The sequence below is a fragment of the Manduca sexta genome, chromosome 6 (genome assembly GCF_014839805.1).
Source record: "Manduca sexta isolate Smith_Timp_Sample1 chromosome 6, JHU_Msex_v1.0, whole genome shotgun sequence".
Classification (NCBI taxonomy): domain Eukaryota; kingdom Metazoa; phylum Arthropoda; class Insecta; order Lepidoptera; family Sphingidae; genus Manduca; species Manduca sexta.
Genome location: NC_051120.1, coordinates 4,458,260 through 4,476,253, shown reverse-complemented (window position 1 = coordinate 4,476,253; position 17,994 = coordinate 4,458,260). Strand labels below are relative to the sequence as shown.

The 17,994-nt window shown below is 35.3% G+C and overlaps 1 protein-coding gene across 3 annotated transcripts; it reads left to right on the top strand.

Annotated features, from left to right (window-relative positions):
• Nucleotides 1-38: 38 nt before the first annotated feature.
• On the top strand, nt 39-17,389 carry LOC115455961. Of its 3 annotated transcripts, none has more exons than XM_030184796.1 (4): nt 39-109; nt 246-349; nt 14,676-14,796; nt 15,654-17,389. In XM_030184796.1, the coding sequence occupies exon 4, from the start codon at nt 15,665-15,667 to the stop codon at nt 17,237-17,239; it is 1,575 nt and encodes a 524-aa protein (XP_030040656.1). In that variant the 5' UTR covers nt 39-109; nt 246-349; nt 14,676-14,796; nt 15,654-15,664; the 3' UTR covers nt 17,240-17,389. The 3 variants fall into 3 exon arrangements, with proteins under 3 accessions (XP_030040656.1, XP_030040655.1, XP_030040654.1); XM_030184795.1 differs by adding an exon at nt 6,399-6,706 and having other exon boundaries at nt 46-349; XM_030184794.1 differs by having other exon boundaries at nt 46-349.
• Nucleotides 17,390-17,994: the final 605 nt, after the last annotated feature.

The window sequence follows — 17,994 nt, the reverse complement described above, 5'->3', positions numbered from 1 at the left end:
CAATAATATCCTTTTACTTATTAGTAATAATACAACCAACTAGATTAGACTTGTGCGACATACGTCAGCTTACTTTTAGTTTCTTGTGTATTTTTTATACAATAAACAGGTAGGGGAAATTCTTGCTCCCTAATACAATATAGGACCTACATTATGTAGTTGCCAAAATGCGTGATACAGCTCTATCTGTCCCTGGAGAGTAAAAGGCGTGATGATATGCACGCACTATGTAATTTTTTTTGCAGTGAGAATTATTGAATTGTTTTATGATTTGAATTGTTGGAAGAAGTATGCATCGAAATATACGGCTAAAAAACCCTTTGTCGAACTTTGCCCTTTGGAGTTAAAGGTCAGTGATAATATAAATTCATAATGCCACCCTTGTTACAATTTGTTTTCATTTTCACTGTTAATTATTACCTAGCGCTTTTTTATTGTTGTAGAAAAACACCGTGAACAATATTTTTGAGAAAAGAGTATTTTTATTTTAGACAATATTTTTTTATGTACCAGCAAAAAATACGAAAAAAGAGCTCTTCTGTGAAAAATATTTAAAAAATTATTAAAATTAAGGCAGTTATTCATATTTTAAATATTAAAATGTGCAGAAACGGCTGCGTAATGGCGATATCATTTCATCTCTTTCTATCGCATGCATCGTAATTAGCGATGACGTCACGTGCGCGTATTGCGCCTTTTTTTCTCGTCTTTTAATATTTACTCCTTCCACCGAAACTCAAAGTTTAGGTTTTAAACTTATTGATTTTTTAATTAATTTTAATCATTCTTTCTGTGATAGAATTTATACGTTTTAAATATTTGATAAAAGTAAAGAACCCAAATGCGTCAAATTCTTATAAGTAATTTCAAAAGTATGTAAAGTCTGTCAACCTTTAAAAGGCCGGTGTAGTGGACTAAGACCAACGAACACTTAATAGTAGAGCGTCTCCCCAGCAACAGGACAGGATGCTGCATAAGGAAAACAAAGTACCTATTTTAACCGTAAAAAGATCAATTGACAAAGAATACAATCTTAAAAAAGTCAGAGGCTCTTTGTCTGATCCCGACCCTTCGGCCATTGTTTCGGCAGGCTGTTTTATCTTAAGTTTTAATCACACAGGGGATGGAACTGGACAGCGATACAATGCTGGTGAGACAAGAACTGTTGTAATATACTAGTTAATATAGAATAATTCATGCATCGATATAAAGCCTTCGCGCTCAGCACTCGAATTCCCATAGAGTCAAGCGTCAGCTTTGCATCGCCGTCCCGTCCTTCCGCTGTTTGGAGAAACCTTTAAAGACCAAGTAGAGACCAAACCCCTTATTCATAAACATTTTTTATCTAAGGAGCTTTGCTGTGATAACAAGTCTATTTCTCAGCTTTGTTTATCTGACGGCTTGCTGTTTATTCAGCTTTGTTCATCTGACAGCCAACTAGATTCCAGTTGTATCTCAATATTAGCCAATCACAACGGCCCTATGTCTACGCACTGCGACGGCTGCTATGCCGTCAGCACTGACAAACATTGTTATCACAGCAAAGATAGAGCTTAGATAAATAACGTCTATGAATAAGGGGGCAAAACTACGCACATAATATAAAGCTGTTACTAACTGAATCACTGTCCTTCCAGAACGTTCGGGGGGTATGCAATAAACAAATAAATCTTCCAGTATAAACAAAATATTGATTATATTGCAAAATTCACTTAATAAAATGGGTGCGCGGTATATCATACGTTGTTTGTATGATTTACTTGTCAAACAACTCGGCTAAAACAACTCTTGTTTCTGAAACTTGAAATGTGTTTGTTGTTCGGGATTACGAGTGCCTGTGTGAAGGTGGGACAAATTAATTTAAAAGTCAAACTGTAACATCCAACCGTCTATCTTATAAAAAGTAAAGAAAATATAAAAATAATTACTAATCCGCATGATGTTTATGACCTTCGATATCAAAACTATGGGATCGATGTCTTGAGATTTAACTTGTTATTATTTGTAACAGTAATTTGATTAAAGAATGTGTTCAAACCTCAAGCTAAAAAACTAATATAATAGCAATTTGATTTTTTTTTTTTTGTATTTATTTATTTTATTTCTAAGCCAGCGTGGACTAATGCCTAATCCCTCTCAGTAGTAGAGGCAGCCCGTGCTCAACACGGGGACAATATTTAATACAGGGCTGATATTGTATTATTATTTTATTCACACATACACACAAGTAAAACAACTAAAATTTTAAAAAAGTAGAAATGGCAGTGTTATCGCTCAAGGCAAAATCTTACAGGCAGCCATGGTATGGATATAAGAAAAGGAAAAAAAGACGGCCGTCTAACAAATAAAATAATAATTTAGGTGAATTAAAATAATAAAAATTAATAAAAAATATTTCAATTGATAGCCAATAATACATAAATACGTATATATACATACGTATATCACTTCTTGATGTTCATTAGTGATAAATAAACTATGATATATAAAAGATTAGCTTTTGCTCGCGTGAAAAAGTTTTCCGGGACAAAAGTCCCGCTATATATTTTCCCGGGATAGAAACATTTTGAGAAAATCGATAACATACAGACAAATAGAAAAGAGGACTTTTTTAAAACAAGTATAGATTTCGAAATTTCTTTCACCAATAGGTAGCCGACGGAATATGGCAGGCCGAGCCGCAAGCAAAAATTAGTTAAGCTTTAGTGTGTTATGGACTCTGTACATTAACGCCGTGAACAAAACAGGCTAGTGTAAACCCAGCTTTATATTTCCATGTTATAACTATTAATAAATGTTTAAAAATATTACGCACATATTTATTTACATAGCGGCTCGTTAACACCAAGGACTCTGTGTTTGGGTTGTCTGCTCGTATAATGAAATAATATTTATTACGCAATAATAGTTTTAGCATTGAAGATTAATTAATTATTATCTTGAAATAATATGTAATAATTTGTTTGGAAGATATCGCTGTTAGCGCCATAATGTTTATTGGTAATTTAAATATCTAATGAGAGGCTAAATACCTTTTCAGAATGGATGGTACCTACTAGTGATTTTTCTATTGCCTCACATAGCGGAGCAGAAGCCGTTTTTCAGTTTGAATATAAAGCATAACATACTATGCGTTTATGTCCCTTGTACGAATAGGTACAAAACTAACACATGATAATATAAGTATGTATCGGAAAATAAATCATTGCGCGCGTGACATTTGCTTGATTTTTAATGCGCCTAACTTTTGGTCCTATCTGTATAAAATGCTATGTAACTGCGATCATAATGAATCACAAACTCCGCACTGATTCTGAATAAAAAAACATAACTTTACCCGACCCAAAGATCGAACCAGAGACCAATAATAGTAGTACCAGGTATCTACGCCATACAGCATGGTTAATACGAAAAATGAAAATCATTTCTATTCTGTTAATTTGTCAAAGTTCTGTTCGTATTTTATTTTAAATAAAAATAAATAAATAAAAAAAACCTTTTATTTCTTGCTAAAAAAAGTTACAATTGAAAATATTAATTACAATTACAATTTTATCAGAATATAAACATCACAGGAATTCATTATTTATTGTGTTATATAATCATTATTATGTGTATATAATTATTATTATTTTATTTTTGTTGAACTGCAATTCATTGTATTTAAATTTGTGTTAAAAATATTGCAAGAACCCCTCTCAGTCGAAGGTAAAGGCCTCCTCCAGAGACGACCAACGTCCTCTATCGTTTGCTATTTGCATCCACTTTATTTTAAATACCGAAATTTAATATTTATAAATCAAAGAATATTTTTTCCGTTAAAATCTAAATAATTTACACCTACAATACCTTTACTCGATTAAAAACAATGTTTCGAGAGACATACAACGCCATCTATGATTTAATGTTGGAGACACGTCACTGCGTGGTAACGTGCTTTGCGTTTTGTAGTCGAACGACCAAAAATATATGATAAATTGCTACATTACGACTGGAGCAAACTATTATAATAAAGTCAGTACTGAAAGTTTGTTTATTGAGGATAGTTTTTGGAACTACTGAACTGTTTTTAGAAAATATTTTTCCAGTAGAGTGCTAAATTTAGTTTGTTATTTCAGGACTTTATACTAAATTTTATCTAATTTGATTCAGTGCTCCATATGTATCGGTTTAAATATAAATGCAAATATCTAAACAACAATAATTCTTATTAAAGACTTCACATACATTCGAAATTCATACGGAGAACTCACAAATAGAAATGTAAATTTCCTCACAATGCTTTCCTTTACCTTTAAAGTGAATAATAATAATATCAGCCCTGTATTATATACTTACCCACTGATGAGCACGGGCCTCCTCTACTAATGAGAGGGATTAGGCCTTAGTCCACCACGCTGGGTTAGTGCGGATTGGTAGACTTCACACATCTTCGAAATTCCTATAGAGAACTTCTCAGATGTGCAGGTTTCCTCACGATGTTTTCCTTCACCGTTAAAGCGAACGATATAATTCACAAAAGTACACACATGATTTTTTAGGAAAGTCAGAGGTGTGTGCCCTTGGGATTTGAACCTGCGGACATTCGTCTTGGCAGTCCGTTCCACACCCAACTAGGCTATCGCCGCCGGTTATTAAAGTGAATGATTATTTACAAATACACAATTTCGGAAAGTCAGAGTTGCGTTGGGTTTTGAATCTGTGGACCTTAGTATTCGTGGTTTCATTCCAAACTAGGCTATCGTGCTAAAAGAAGTTTGCAAACATTAATGACACCACAGCATAAAGGTATAATGATCACTATAAAAGTTTAGGGCCTGTTTGCCCTCTAGGGATGACCTTTGAAGTCAGGGTCCTCAAGTTGGCGAATTAGCTAAAAATAAAACTTTATTATGTAGTTAGCTGATGTAGAAATGCTTTTATGATTTTATTAGAGCGTAAATTACTAGAAAATTCTATTTGTTGGTGTAGTTTAATCATCGCGCCAACACCTTGTAATTTTCTGTAGATTTTAAGTAATTTATTGGCGAATCTATTTGATTATATAGTATCATTTTGATATAACGTTACTTAATGATAGGTGATTTGAAGTTTTGAATTAGTTGACATACTTTTGTGGCTAACCGTGCGTCTATTAGTAAGGGAGTAAGGACAATATATTATTTCCTCGTGCTTTCCGAATTCAATTCATTCCTTATTTATTTCATTTCTTTAACGCCTTTATGAGAATTCCGCTGATGGCAAATACTGTTCTGTACCCACTATAGTTTAATAACTAGTGTTATATTATACATAACACTAGTTATTGAATATATTACTGTATAAAAACTGTACAAATATTTACGTTTCCAATATTAATAACCAATAGTGAACCTTGACATAATAAGGAACTATAAACATTTTAAAATTGGAAAGAGGTTTAGTTCAGTTGATGGAGTAGAGAACACTTACCTACTAGAATGATAAGAGCTAAAGTTTACTCTACTGCAACTGGTAGGCGGGGTGGTGATATAGACCTCGAATGACGAGAGATGATTTACCTTCGCCAGTCGACATATTGCTGGTGATAGGATATATTTTATATCCGCCCTGATAGCGACCACCGTACACCAGGTGTTAAAACCCGCCATAGTGAGCCACGTAAGTTTCGCGGTCCAGGATCAGCCTGTGTATATCCGGTTCCAACAGGCCGGCATAATTGTGTCGAATATCGAAGGGTAACCATCTCTCGTCACTCTACATTCTATTGGACCCTACTCCACGTACCATCAAGTACAAAAGGATCATTTTGCCATGCACATTGCACATATAAAAACACAAGTTAGCCGCCTTGTTTTGTATCGGATTAGACATTGAACTATAACATGGAATATGAATCGGCAGTAAATATCATGCACAGGCACATATCATAAAAGAAATGTACGCTCAGTTTTATAGAGACATTACTCTCACATACCTATCAGGCCATTTGTCGTGGACTTGCATTCCTATAGCTAGATATACAAAATCGGCTCTCTCTATTATACTTGGCTAAAAATTGATTAAATCCAAGATTAGCATAACCTTTTTAAAATACGTAGTACCATACGCCAGCAAGATCAACTTAAAATGGTAATTGTATAACCAGTATTATGATAAGAAATTCCCGAAATATTGAAGTATGGTATAGGCATTACGCACTGTCTACCCACGTCAAAGCCGTAAAGTAATCAATGAAAATAAACGCTCTGGCGAAAAAGCCGTTTATTTAATTGATGAAGAATTCCGTTAATAAATCTTTTGTGTTTTTGGGTTGTACCAAATCTCTTTTCTGTGCATGTAATTTTTTGACATTTTAATTTTTTATTTTGCACGTAGTTGTATTGATGCGCGCACCTACATCTTCTTGTGTACTGCAGAAATTTGGAGACAGAGACAATCCAACTGCAGACCACACTCACCTACAGAAGAAGAAGAAGCCATAGAAGTAGAACAGCAATAAATCGAACTTTAGATGATGGCAATACAAGATAAGCTATTTAAAGAGATGGAGCGCAAGATATATGGCTACTACTTCAGACGATGCATCTCGTCATGATGAAGTCAACTCTGAACCATTACCTTCCTTAGTGATTTTCGGACCAATGTGTACAGCAAGTTCGTGAATTACCGAGCGCCCTCTACAAATTCTACTGAAAAACACGAACATCACGCCGCCTATCTGATGGTAAACGATGCGACCGCTCAATTGCCTACTTAATAAAATCCAAATTAACAACACCGCAGGTTTTGGTTGGTATGCCGGTGTAGGGTATACAGGGGTGAGGGACTCGGTCCAAAGCTCGCTCGGATGATGCTATACTCTCGAGTGTCAACATTGGGCCGTAAGACCGGTGAAACAAATATAACCGTTCCGCTCAACCCCCCCCCCCCCCAAGTGGTGGTAGCGTTAAGGCGTTTTTTACCCGCGAATAAAAACGCTCCTATTTTCCGATTTTTCGACATAAATCAAAACACTAACCGGCACTATTGGTCCTTTAACTAAGCCTACCGTGCTATCTAGAATAACATACATACATACATACATAACATCGCGCATTTATCCCCGAAGGAGTATGCAGAGGCGCAACTAAGGCACCCACTTTTCGCCAAGTATGTTTCGTCCCATTATGTGATAGGGGGCGAGCCTATCGCCATATTGGGCACAAATTCCAGACTCCGGGCTGATAATGAGCAGAAAAACCTAAATATCACTTTGCCCGACCCGGGATTCGAACCCAGGACCTCAGAGCGCTGTTGTACCGGACATGCAATACAACTACGCCACCGAGGCAGGCTATCTAGAATAAATACTAAGTTAATTGTTTACATTCACGCTGAGCAATATTTGGAGTGAATCACACTGACGCATTTATACATCTAGTTATCACATATGATTTCAACAATTTTCATTACGCGAACACATTGTGTTGTCGTCGATTTAATAAAATCGTTATAATACACGCGTTTCTATTTATATAATGCTCAATTTGCGTTATTAGTCATGGAATATTCGTAGAGTGTTGACTGTATCAATATACCATACGCTTATTAAGCGCAGATGGTAAGTGGTCAGGATTATAAAGCTGATTGAAATTAAACTGGACTGTCCCCCCCGTGACCATGAAGGCTGCAAAGTCTTCGAAACGTCGGGAGAAAAATAAAATACTAAAAACCGCGATAGAAATCGAAAATTAGTTTAATTTCAGTATCTAACATTCGCGTAAACATAAGAAATCATTATAAAGCTGATGTCATAAAAGGCTAATATGAGGCTCCTACTTGGTGAGTGTATAGAATATATTTTATAGGGCAACTTACACTATTTTATTTTTGTAAAGAGTGGTTTTCAAGAAGATAAGTGTGTGATCCCATTTCATAACGCAATGTCAAAATAGCCTATATAGATTACTAAATCTAGAATCAGTGGCCGCTTTGGCAATAAACTCACTCTCTATCTATACTATTATATAAAGCTGAAGAGTTCGTTTGTTTGTTTGTTTGAACGCGCTAATCTCAGGAACTACCAATCCAAATTGAAAATTTCTTTTTGCGTTGGATAGCCCTTTGTTCGTGGAGTGCTCTAGGCTATATATCATCACGCTATACCCAATAGGAGCGGAGCAGTAATGGCTAATCTCAGGAACTACTGGTCCAAACTGAAAAAATATTTTTGCGTTGGATAGCCCTTTGTTCGTGGAGTGCTATAGGCTATATATCATCACGCTATGACCAATAGGAGCGGAGCAGTAATAGCTAATCTCAGGAACTACCGGTTCGGACTGAAAAAATATTTTTGTGTTTGATAGCTCTTTAATCGTGCAGTGCTATAGGCTATATATCATCACGCTATGACCAATAGGAGCGGAGCAGTAATGGCTAATCTCAGGAACTACCGGTTCAAACTGAAAAAATATGTTTGTGTTGGATAGCTCTTTAATCGTGTAGTGCTATAGGCTATATATCATCAAGCTATGACCAATAAGAGCGAAGCAGTAATGAAACATGTTGCAAAAGCGGGGAAAAGTTTATTAGTTTTGAGAGCTTCCGTTGCGCGCATAAACAGTTAAAGTTATGCAACAATAATGTATGACGGGATTGTTCCTCTTAAAAAGTTCTACAAAAATATATTATAAAACAAAGTCCCCCGCTGCATCCGACTGCCTGAACGTGTTAAACTCAAAAACTACCCAACATACATATTAAGATGAAATTTGGTATGGAGACAGTTTGAGACCCTGGGAAGAACATAGGCTCCCGGAAAATATATAACGTGACTTTTATAACGGAATAGTTTAGCTCGAAAAACTTTGTAACGCGGGCGGAGCCGCGGGCAAAAGCTAGTTACTCATAAATACACATAGCGAATAAATAGGTAGTTGCGCCACAGCCCAGCCCTTCGGGGATAATTACAAGTGTTACGATCCAAACGTATGCATATGTATATGTATTTCTAACAGGCCGGAATAATTGTGTCGACTGTCGAAGGATAATCATCTCTCGATAGCTGGGATCGGGCTATGGATATGCGGTTCCAACAGGCCGACATAATTTTATCGACTGTCGAGGTATAATCATCTCTCGTTAACCAGAATCAGCTTGTGTATATCCGGTTCCAACAGGTCGACAATTGGCATAATTATGTCGACTGTCGAGGAGGAATCTCGCGTCAGTCGATATTGGACTCCACTCCACTTACCATTAGGTACAGTTGTGCCAATATAAGAAAAAATCACAATTATGCCGCCTTTTTTGTGCCATATTATAAATCCACTTACCATCAGGTACAGAAGGGTTATTTTACCGTGTCCGCCTAAAAACAGTTTCCTGATACTGCAGATTCAGCAATATCTCAGCTAAAACTAAAATATCCATAACGAAACGTTACCTTGATCCAATTCGGACGTTTATTTCACAGCCAGCCAACTGATAAATAATATATTTTTGTACACCACTTAACATAAATTCAACCAACGTCGGACCAAAATAAACGCCGGTTTATTTTTATATTGTTTGGGGTTCGATAAATCTTGTTGTAGATCAAGTTGTTTCCTTTGTATGGTGTCTAGAATGTTTATTGTAGATGGAATTTTATTGGTGGTAGGTCACTCATATGTAAGAATACTGGGTACCACTGTAATATCTATTTCTGCCGCCAATAAGCAGTGCGTAGTCACTTTTGTGTTCCGGTTTGAAGGACATTATAGCCAGTGTAACTACTGGACATAATAAGACTTAGCATCGCATGTCTCAGGATGGCGAGCACAGTGGAATACTAAACAATACTTTGTAATTCGAGAAGTTAGATGGTGTTTCTTCTGTTTATGGGCGGTCGTATCGCATACTATCAGGCGAGCGGCAGGATCGTCTCGTCATTCAAAGCAATAAAAAAAATGCTTTTGAAATCTGGGCTAATAAAAGTATTTTTATATAAATGAAATTAGCAAGTTGCTCATCTGATTTTTTTTCTTTTCATTAGTGATTAACAAGGGTTTAAAATATCTGCAAAATTTTCGTATTTGTGTTTTTACAATTGGGGTGTCGAGGGAGGGGCGATATTCCATATTAAATATTAATATTTAATAAGTTTTCAATGTTATACGTATGTATACACTGTACCTAAGTACAGTGACAGTGTCAACTTATGGTCTGAAATTTGTGTTAGATATCCTAGATAGCAGGACGACTTGCACAAGAGGGCCGTCGGCGACTGGATGCATAAAACAGCAGACCGGGAACTGTGGCATACCTTGGGAGAGGTCTATATCCAGCAGTGGATTGCAACAGGCTGATGATGGTGATGATGACAATGATGATGATGATGGTGGTGGTGGTGGTGGTGGTGATAATGATGATGGTGATGATGGTGATGATGATGATGGTGATGGTGATGATGATGGTAAGGGCATCTCTCCCTATCACATAAGGGGAGAAGCACCCATGGCGAAAAGTGTATGCCCTGGTTGCACCTCTGCTTGAACTGTTGTATTTCTTTTTTGTTTGTTTATACTTTTACAAGGAAGCGTGTGCAGTATGTTCTAGTCAGTGTGAAGTAATAGTGTACATTAGGATACACTTCTAATAAATTAGTCAGAATTTAAAAAAACCTTTTCTGCAATTTTTTTAGTTCTATCCCAATGTATGAACCTGGGTCCGTGTTCTAGAATTTCTAAAAAAGGAATGGATGCCCTAAGAAAATTCCTACGCTTTTATAGTTTTGCAAAACAATATTTGTCCAGCCGTGTAATGGTACACGGGCAATCTTATTACGGTAAAACACATAGGAATTCCATGCGGGGATGTTGGGGACATTTGGAATTGAAAAAAAAAATTATTGTTTGAATTTATCTTTTTTTCCACCCCGTGACCATAAATGCTGCAAAGTCTTCAAAACTTCGGTTTTTTCCCGTCACTACCAAGGCTGGAAAGTCTTCGAAACGTCGGGCGAAAATTAAAATATAACTACCGCAATACAATTAAAAAAATAGTTTAATTTTAATTATCTATTTTTTGGAAATATAATACGTAGTTGTACAACGGAGTATTAAAAGAATTTGACAATTCGAAATACAAATATAATTTGTTTGTTTAATTTTTTTTTATTCATACTGGCACGGCATAGTGAGCCCACTGCAGTTGATGATAAATGGAGTGGGTCCAATAGAATGTCAGCTGACAAGAGATGATTACCCCTCAACCGTCGACACAATTATGCCGGCCTGTTGGAACCGGATATTTAATTTATTGTTAATAATTCATTTAACATAAACCAATGATGCTCTTGATGCCTCAATATTGAGTCTATTTTTTTTATTAGTTTGAATACAGGGACATGATATTCATATAATAATACATGGTATACATTATTTAAAACATTTGCAACCTCCTAGATTTGAACATGACACGCATAAATTAAATATCTATACTAATATTATAAAGAGGAAAAGATTGCGAGTTTGTTTGTAGGGGCTAATCTCTGGAACTACTGAACCGATTTTGAAAATACTTTAACTAATAGGAAGCTACATTACTCCTGCGTGCTATAGGCTACGTTTTATCCCGGGAAAATATTTATCCCGATTAATCTTTTACACGTGAGGAGAGCCGCGGGGAACAGCTACAAAAAATAAAACAGATAAATTTCAAATTACAAAGGATAATATGTTAAGGATCGACAATGACAGAATCTATAAGAATACTAATCTTTTTATTACCTTATCGTATTCAATCTTCCTCAATGTTTGATTTTTTTTATTTTGCCATTTTACCCGCGTCTCCCCACGCAGCTGCTCTTAGAAGTTGTAATCAAGAGTACAACACAAACATGATGTGACTGCTCAAGGCGATGTTTTAAGAAGAAGTTTTTTCTTTACGAAGTACCACAGTATTGTAATATGTTTCTCAATTTTCTTATTAAACGCACATTTGCGCTTTTTTAAGTATACTGTTCCAGTAATGGACTCTAGTAATGCTCTGTCATAATAGTAAAGAGCATGTTAAATTTAATATCTTTCAAGTTCCTGTACTTACACTTACTTGAATCGAATTAACTAATCCATTGATTAGTTAAGGGATTTATTTTCACAACTGTCAATCATAATAATAAAATTACCTATAAAGCAAATCAGGAAAATGTCTCATCAAGCTCATGTTTTCCGTTAGGCTACGGCTTTGCTATGCCTCTGGCATTGCAAAGTCCATGGGTGGCGAATGCTCACCATCAGGTAGACCGCTTGCCTGTTTGTCTACTAAGGCAATAAAAAATCAGGTCATAGGGGTCGTTGCCTACTTAAGCAATAAAAATGAGGGTAAAGCTGTCAATTATAAAAATGTAATAACATAATTCCACCTGTGTTTAGCCGACAAACAACTTGAGCATACTACCGCGTGTCGAATGTTTTTTGTACTTAAGTTCCAGTTTATCTCAAACACGGCCGCTGACTTGTCAACTAGTCATTGTGTCCAGGAAAATTGCTAAAATTGCCCGACCTGCAAATCGAATTCAAGGCTTTTATCCGTAGCTCGACTTGAAACCTAGCCGACTTATACACAGGCTTACTCATAGACTTGTACATTATAATATTTATACAATACCCCGTCATCCACATTGGCTTACCAATATGGATGATTAATGATTATCTCAATAATGAAATTTCTAATACTAAATTGTGAACGAACAATGGTGATATTTCGCGAAAGGGAATCCAACACACTATATAGGTACTAACATGCATTAATGTAGTTTGCAATTCATTCTGATGACAGTTACTTTCTACAGAAATTCTTCATAAAGGGAAGGCGGTAGGAATCAGATTATATGGGCCCATCGAAACTGGAATTAAATAATAAATTGTTCGTCACATTTCTAATGCAATCCTATCAATTTGGGCTTGTTCAATCAATGTTCGTTCAGCTAATCAAATTTTTCCTAGCTTATATAGAGAACATAAAATTATTCAAATTTCCTCTGCACCTGTTAATGGAATGTGAACTGTAAGTTTCTCAGATCGATTCCCAATGAAATAGTATTAGACTTTACATTTTTACATATGCAATTGTATGAAATTAGTATTTATGGTATCTTCATTGGTGATGAAAGAGTATGTCCTCGATGATTTGTGATGTGAAAGAGCTATTAAATAATTTTCTTTTTAATGGCTTAATACCTTGTGTGTATATGTCAAAACATTACGACAAAGGTTCGTCCCAACTTTATCACGTTTGCTTCATATGTCTAAAAGATAACATTTAGCAAGATGCATCAGCGATCTATCAATTTATAAATATATTGATTCCCATACTATGCTAATAAAGAAGACCTGAGGAGATTAAAGTTTGAATGAATTTACGTATAATTGGTAATTCAGAAATATACATTATTGATTTTATCAGTTCTAAATAAAAATAACCTTCATAATTTTATTGTACACTAGCTTTTGCCGACAGCTTCGCTAATGTGAAAGAGTTTTCCGGGATAAAATTCCCATTATATATTTTCCTAGGATGTAAACTAGCCTACATCCTTCCAAGGGTCCGAACTATACCAATACCATATTTTATTGTAATTCGTTGGGTAGTTTTTCAGTTTGTTACTGCGGGGCAGGCAGACAGATGCAGCAGGGGACTTTGCTTTATAATAAATTTTGAAAACTTTTTAAGAGGAACAATTCTGTCATACATGATTGTTGCGTAATTAAAACCGTGTGCCCAATGTAATGGAAGCTCTTAAAAAGAATATTTTTGTCCCGTTTTTGCAACATATTTAATTGATGTTTTACTCCTATTTGTCATAGTATGATATTTTATAGCCTATGGCCTTCCTTGACAAATGGGCTATCCAATACTAATATATTTTTTCAATTAGAACGAGTAATTCCTAATATTAGCGCGTTCAAACAAACACACAAGCTCTTCGTTTATATCATAGTAAATAAAGTATAATTTATATTAGGAAGGGGCTGTAATCTTGACATTCGCAGCATAGACAAGATTTCCTTCAAGGTCACGAATCCTTTTAATGTAAAAAAATATGCTTATATCATTGAATCAAATATTCATTGAATATATTCCTAGCTGCTCTTTTCGATCGTCTAATAAAACATCTAGGGTTGTCAATAGTGACAGCAAGAAAGGGAATAATGCCAAAAAAAATAATTGTAGGCTTAATAGTGACAAGTTTAAATAATTTTCTTTTCGTCCTTCCTGTTCATCTATAAGCCATCCTAAAATAAATAAATAAAAACATGACTGTAATTATTATAGCCTTTAGAGCAATGTATTGGAGAGAACGTACAAAAAAATTAAACATAAGAAATTTTCGTATTTATTTATCGTTAAAGGCTTAGTCAGGGATACAACTAATGTCGTCACAATTCGCCAAGTTTATATCCATTTTAATATATGAAATAAGGCTGTCAAAAAAATGTAACCCACTTAATATTTCACCGCATAAACCAAACTATAACTTTCCAAGTATAAATGATCTTAAATATATTTATATAAAGAAATATCTGAAACAGAACTACCCCTTACAAGATTGCGGCAACAGAAGTTCAGAGCAATACGCATCTAGCATTGTTTTAATTTAATAACGGTCACGCGTCCCTCGTGATTGTGGTGGACAAACGAAATAATAAAATTGTTCCTGACATCCCTAGAGAGCGCGCCCACTGAATGTCCCCTTATAAAAGCCCCACACAACTCTATGGACCTCAGAAGACGACCAGCTATCGCCAGGAGTTCACCAAATAGGAAAATGATTCGTGTGCGAGCTCACATGTAAGTTGCAATTTTGTTGTGTTATTTCAGAAATTTTATGGTTATAATATTTTTTGGTTCAATTTTAAAACGTTTGTGTGATTTGTATGAATAGGGTAATATTTTTATTAACGCAGGTCATGCATCTACTTTTTTTTAGATACAACTAATTTAATCTAGTTTATGCTATATCTCTTGTTAAATAAATTGTTAATTTGTTTTGAATGAAAAATATAAAATCAAAAGAAAAAGACCTTTGAATTAAAAGTATTAACTTTCTGCAAAGTCTGTAATCCGTTTTATTTTATTTTTATAAAATAACACAAATACTTTTTAATAATTTCTACAAGCAGGTGTGTCTAAACATATAAAAAAGTGTTTAATAAATTAGTGTGGTTTAATCATTTTTATATTTTTTCATTGTAAATTACTACGTGAAACACCAAGTTTAAACAACACTAAAATTAACTGAAATGAAAATTACCTTGTCTGCTTAAATTTTGTGCAAATACTATAGAAAAAGATGCAACTCAATGTTTTGAAATTTCTGTACTGATCTATTCATATCTATAAGTTGTAACAAGTTCGCTACCCTCCACCACATTCCCTCACTTTTATTAAATACAAAATTATAATAAGTCACAATTGAATTACTTAATGATTGCATACCCATCACAAAATAATTCGCAAGATTGATCATTTGTCAGCCAAGCCTGGTTTTATAGAGGAGATACCTCTCATTTATAAATATTGCTGCCACACATTATCTTAGGAAATAGTTCAATATATATTATTATAAAAAAATCTTACAAGTTATCCAAAATTAAAAGAAATTATTATATTCATAATAACTTATACATACATATTTTCTTTTTCAGAATTTAGAAAGATGAGTTCAAAACTAACTGCCTCTGCTCTTCTTCTACTTATTCTATCAATAGCCTTCGTCTACAGCAAAGATGTTAATAAAACTAAGTTATTTAATAAAAAACATACCAATTTAAAACCAACCAACCATGACCGCACGAAAAGGTCTTCAAATGGTAATGAAGCTAGCACTGTTTGGTTAAATAAAGGGCTTCAAATTGTTCCTGAAAGCTCTGGATACAACGGCAATATACAGGATAAGATAACTTCAAATTTAAATACTTTCAGACAACTAGACATTGAGCCGTTCTGGGCGACTCGTGGGAGACGAGATAGTTCGTCCACAGAGGATTATAATGATTCTGAATATTCTGGTACTGTAAATAAGCTAAGTGCTGTGGTCTGTAACGGTTGTCCTACACCATCACATTTAAATTACCGAAATGTCAAGATCAGCAGAGATGAATATTCACCATTTTGGGGTAATCGTGGCAGAAGAGGCTCCTATGAAAACAATGACCCAGCTGAGGTGTTCTGGGGCAGTCGCGGGAGAAGAGAAGACAATGAACCCTTCTGGGGAAACCGAGGTCGTAGGAAAGACGATCCGCCATTCTGGGGTAATAGAGGTAGACGAGAAGAGGAACCTTTTTGGGGTAACAGAGGGAGGCGGCAAAGTGCGGCATGGAGTCACAATAGCAGATATGAAGATGAGCCCTTTTGGGGTAACCGCGGGCGACGGGAGGATCCCGAGCCATTCTGGGGCAATCGTGGTAGAAGAGAAGACACGGAACCCTTTTGGGGTAACAGAGGACGGAGAGAAGATTCCGAACCATTTTGGGGTAATCGAGGCAGGAGAAAAGATGCCGAACCGTTTTGGGGTACCCGCGGTCGACGAAAAGAAGATTTAAAAGAATCCATTCTCACGGCGATTGACAACGTCGAAAGTGATATCGAAAATTTATCCAGGCTTAGGCGAAGTGATGATATGAATTCATTTTGGGCGAACAGGGGTAGAGATAGCACATTGAAATTCTTACCAAGTGCTCCAGTAAAAAGCAAAACCTTACTGGCTCCAAATTCTGAGACTGTACACGACAGCAGGATCTATGCTGAACAACCTAAATTTATTTTAGTCGAACGGAATAGTCGGTCATCAGCCGAAGAAGATCCTTACTTCATATCAAGAGGTAAAAAGTATTACCTTAATTACAATCTAATTAAAGCAGCGAGGGACCGACGTGGCGCAATAGAGGAAATTGTCAAATCTGTCCGAAACGACCCATATTACATTGCGCGGGGTAAAAAACGTCGGGAAGATGCAAGAGTTAATAATGCTACTAAGCATGAAGAAATGCAAAAGATCAAAGATCTTGTATGTTCTGCTATTGATTTGATAACGATTAATACTCCAAATGACAAAGTAAAGAGAGAAATAAATGAGAATGAGAGGGACAGAAGAACGATTTTGAAGAAACTAGCGGCGCAGTTGCAAATCGATCCGTATTTTGTGAGTAGGGGAAAGAAAAACGAGGAAAATGGTGATAAAGATTATTTATACGCTTTCATTAACGATGTAGCTGAGAAATGTGATTATTAAGATTATAAAATTCTAGTTGCTGCATAAAGTGAAAATAAAAAAGTTGGTATTATTTTGTTAGCTGTAGAAGAGAATATAATATTTCAAGCATTGTATTAGATTATTCATGGAATCTGATTGAATAAAATGTGAATTGTTTAACTGATTCTATTATTATTTCATTTTTATGAGACACAATTGAAGGAATACACACGAACGATAATCATAGATTTGAGGTTTCTTTATTAGAGAGAGGCGGCGTGGAGTCACATTAACAGAGTAGTTCGGGACTCTTCCGCCGCCCGCGGTTACCCCAAAAAGGCTCATCTTCATATGTGTTAATTTGACTACATGCCGCACTTTAATTATGTCTTGTTTTAATATTATATAATATAAATGTATTAGTAACTGAGATACTAATGCTTGCCAAAAATCGTTTAATTTATTACCTTTTACCATAAAATCGATAACTGCCCTTACACGAGACTTCACAGAAAACTACTATGATAAACGCAATGTAGGTTCTAAATACTAAGAGAAAAATTAAAGTAATTTAAATTAAATAAAAATAATCAAACACGATCTTAATAGTATAAACTTTAAAAGGAATTGTCTTTTGTATTTTAATGCTTCGGTTATAGGACGATAAACAAGCTACCATTACTCATGGCGGAGGATCGCTTCTTTAGAATGCTAACTATTTTGCGAGTGAATTGTTACGTGCTAATAAAAAAGCTATAAGTATTTTTTTCTCTTTATCATACTGTAGTTTATAT

Coding starts and splice junctions, on each gene's coding strand:
- LOC115455961 (XM_030184796.1), top strand. CDS start 15,665: ATGAGTTCAAAACTAACTGCCTCTGCTCTTCTTCTACTTATTCTATCA.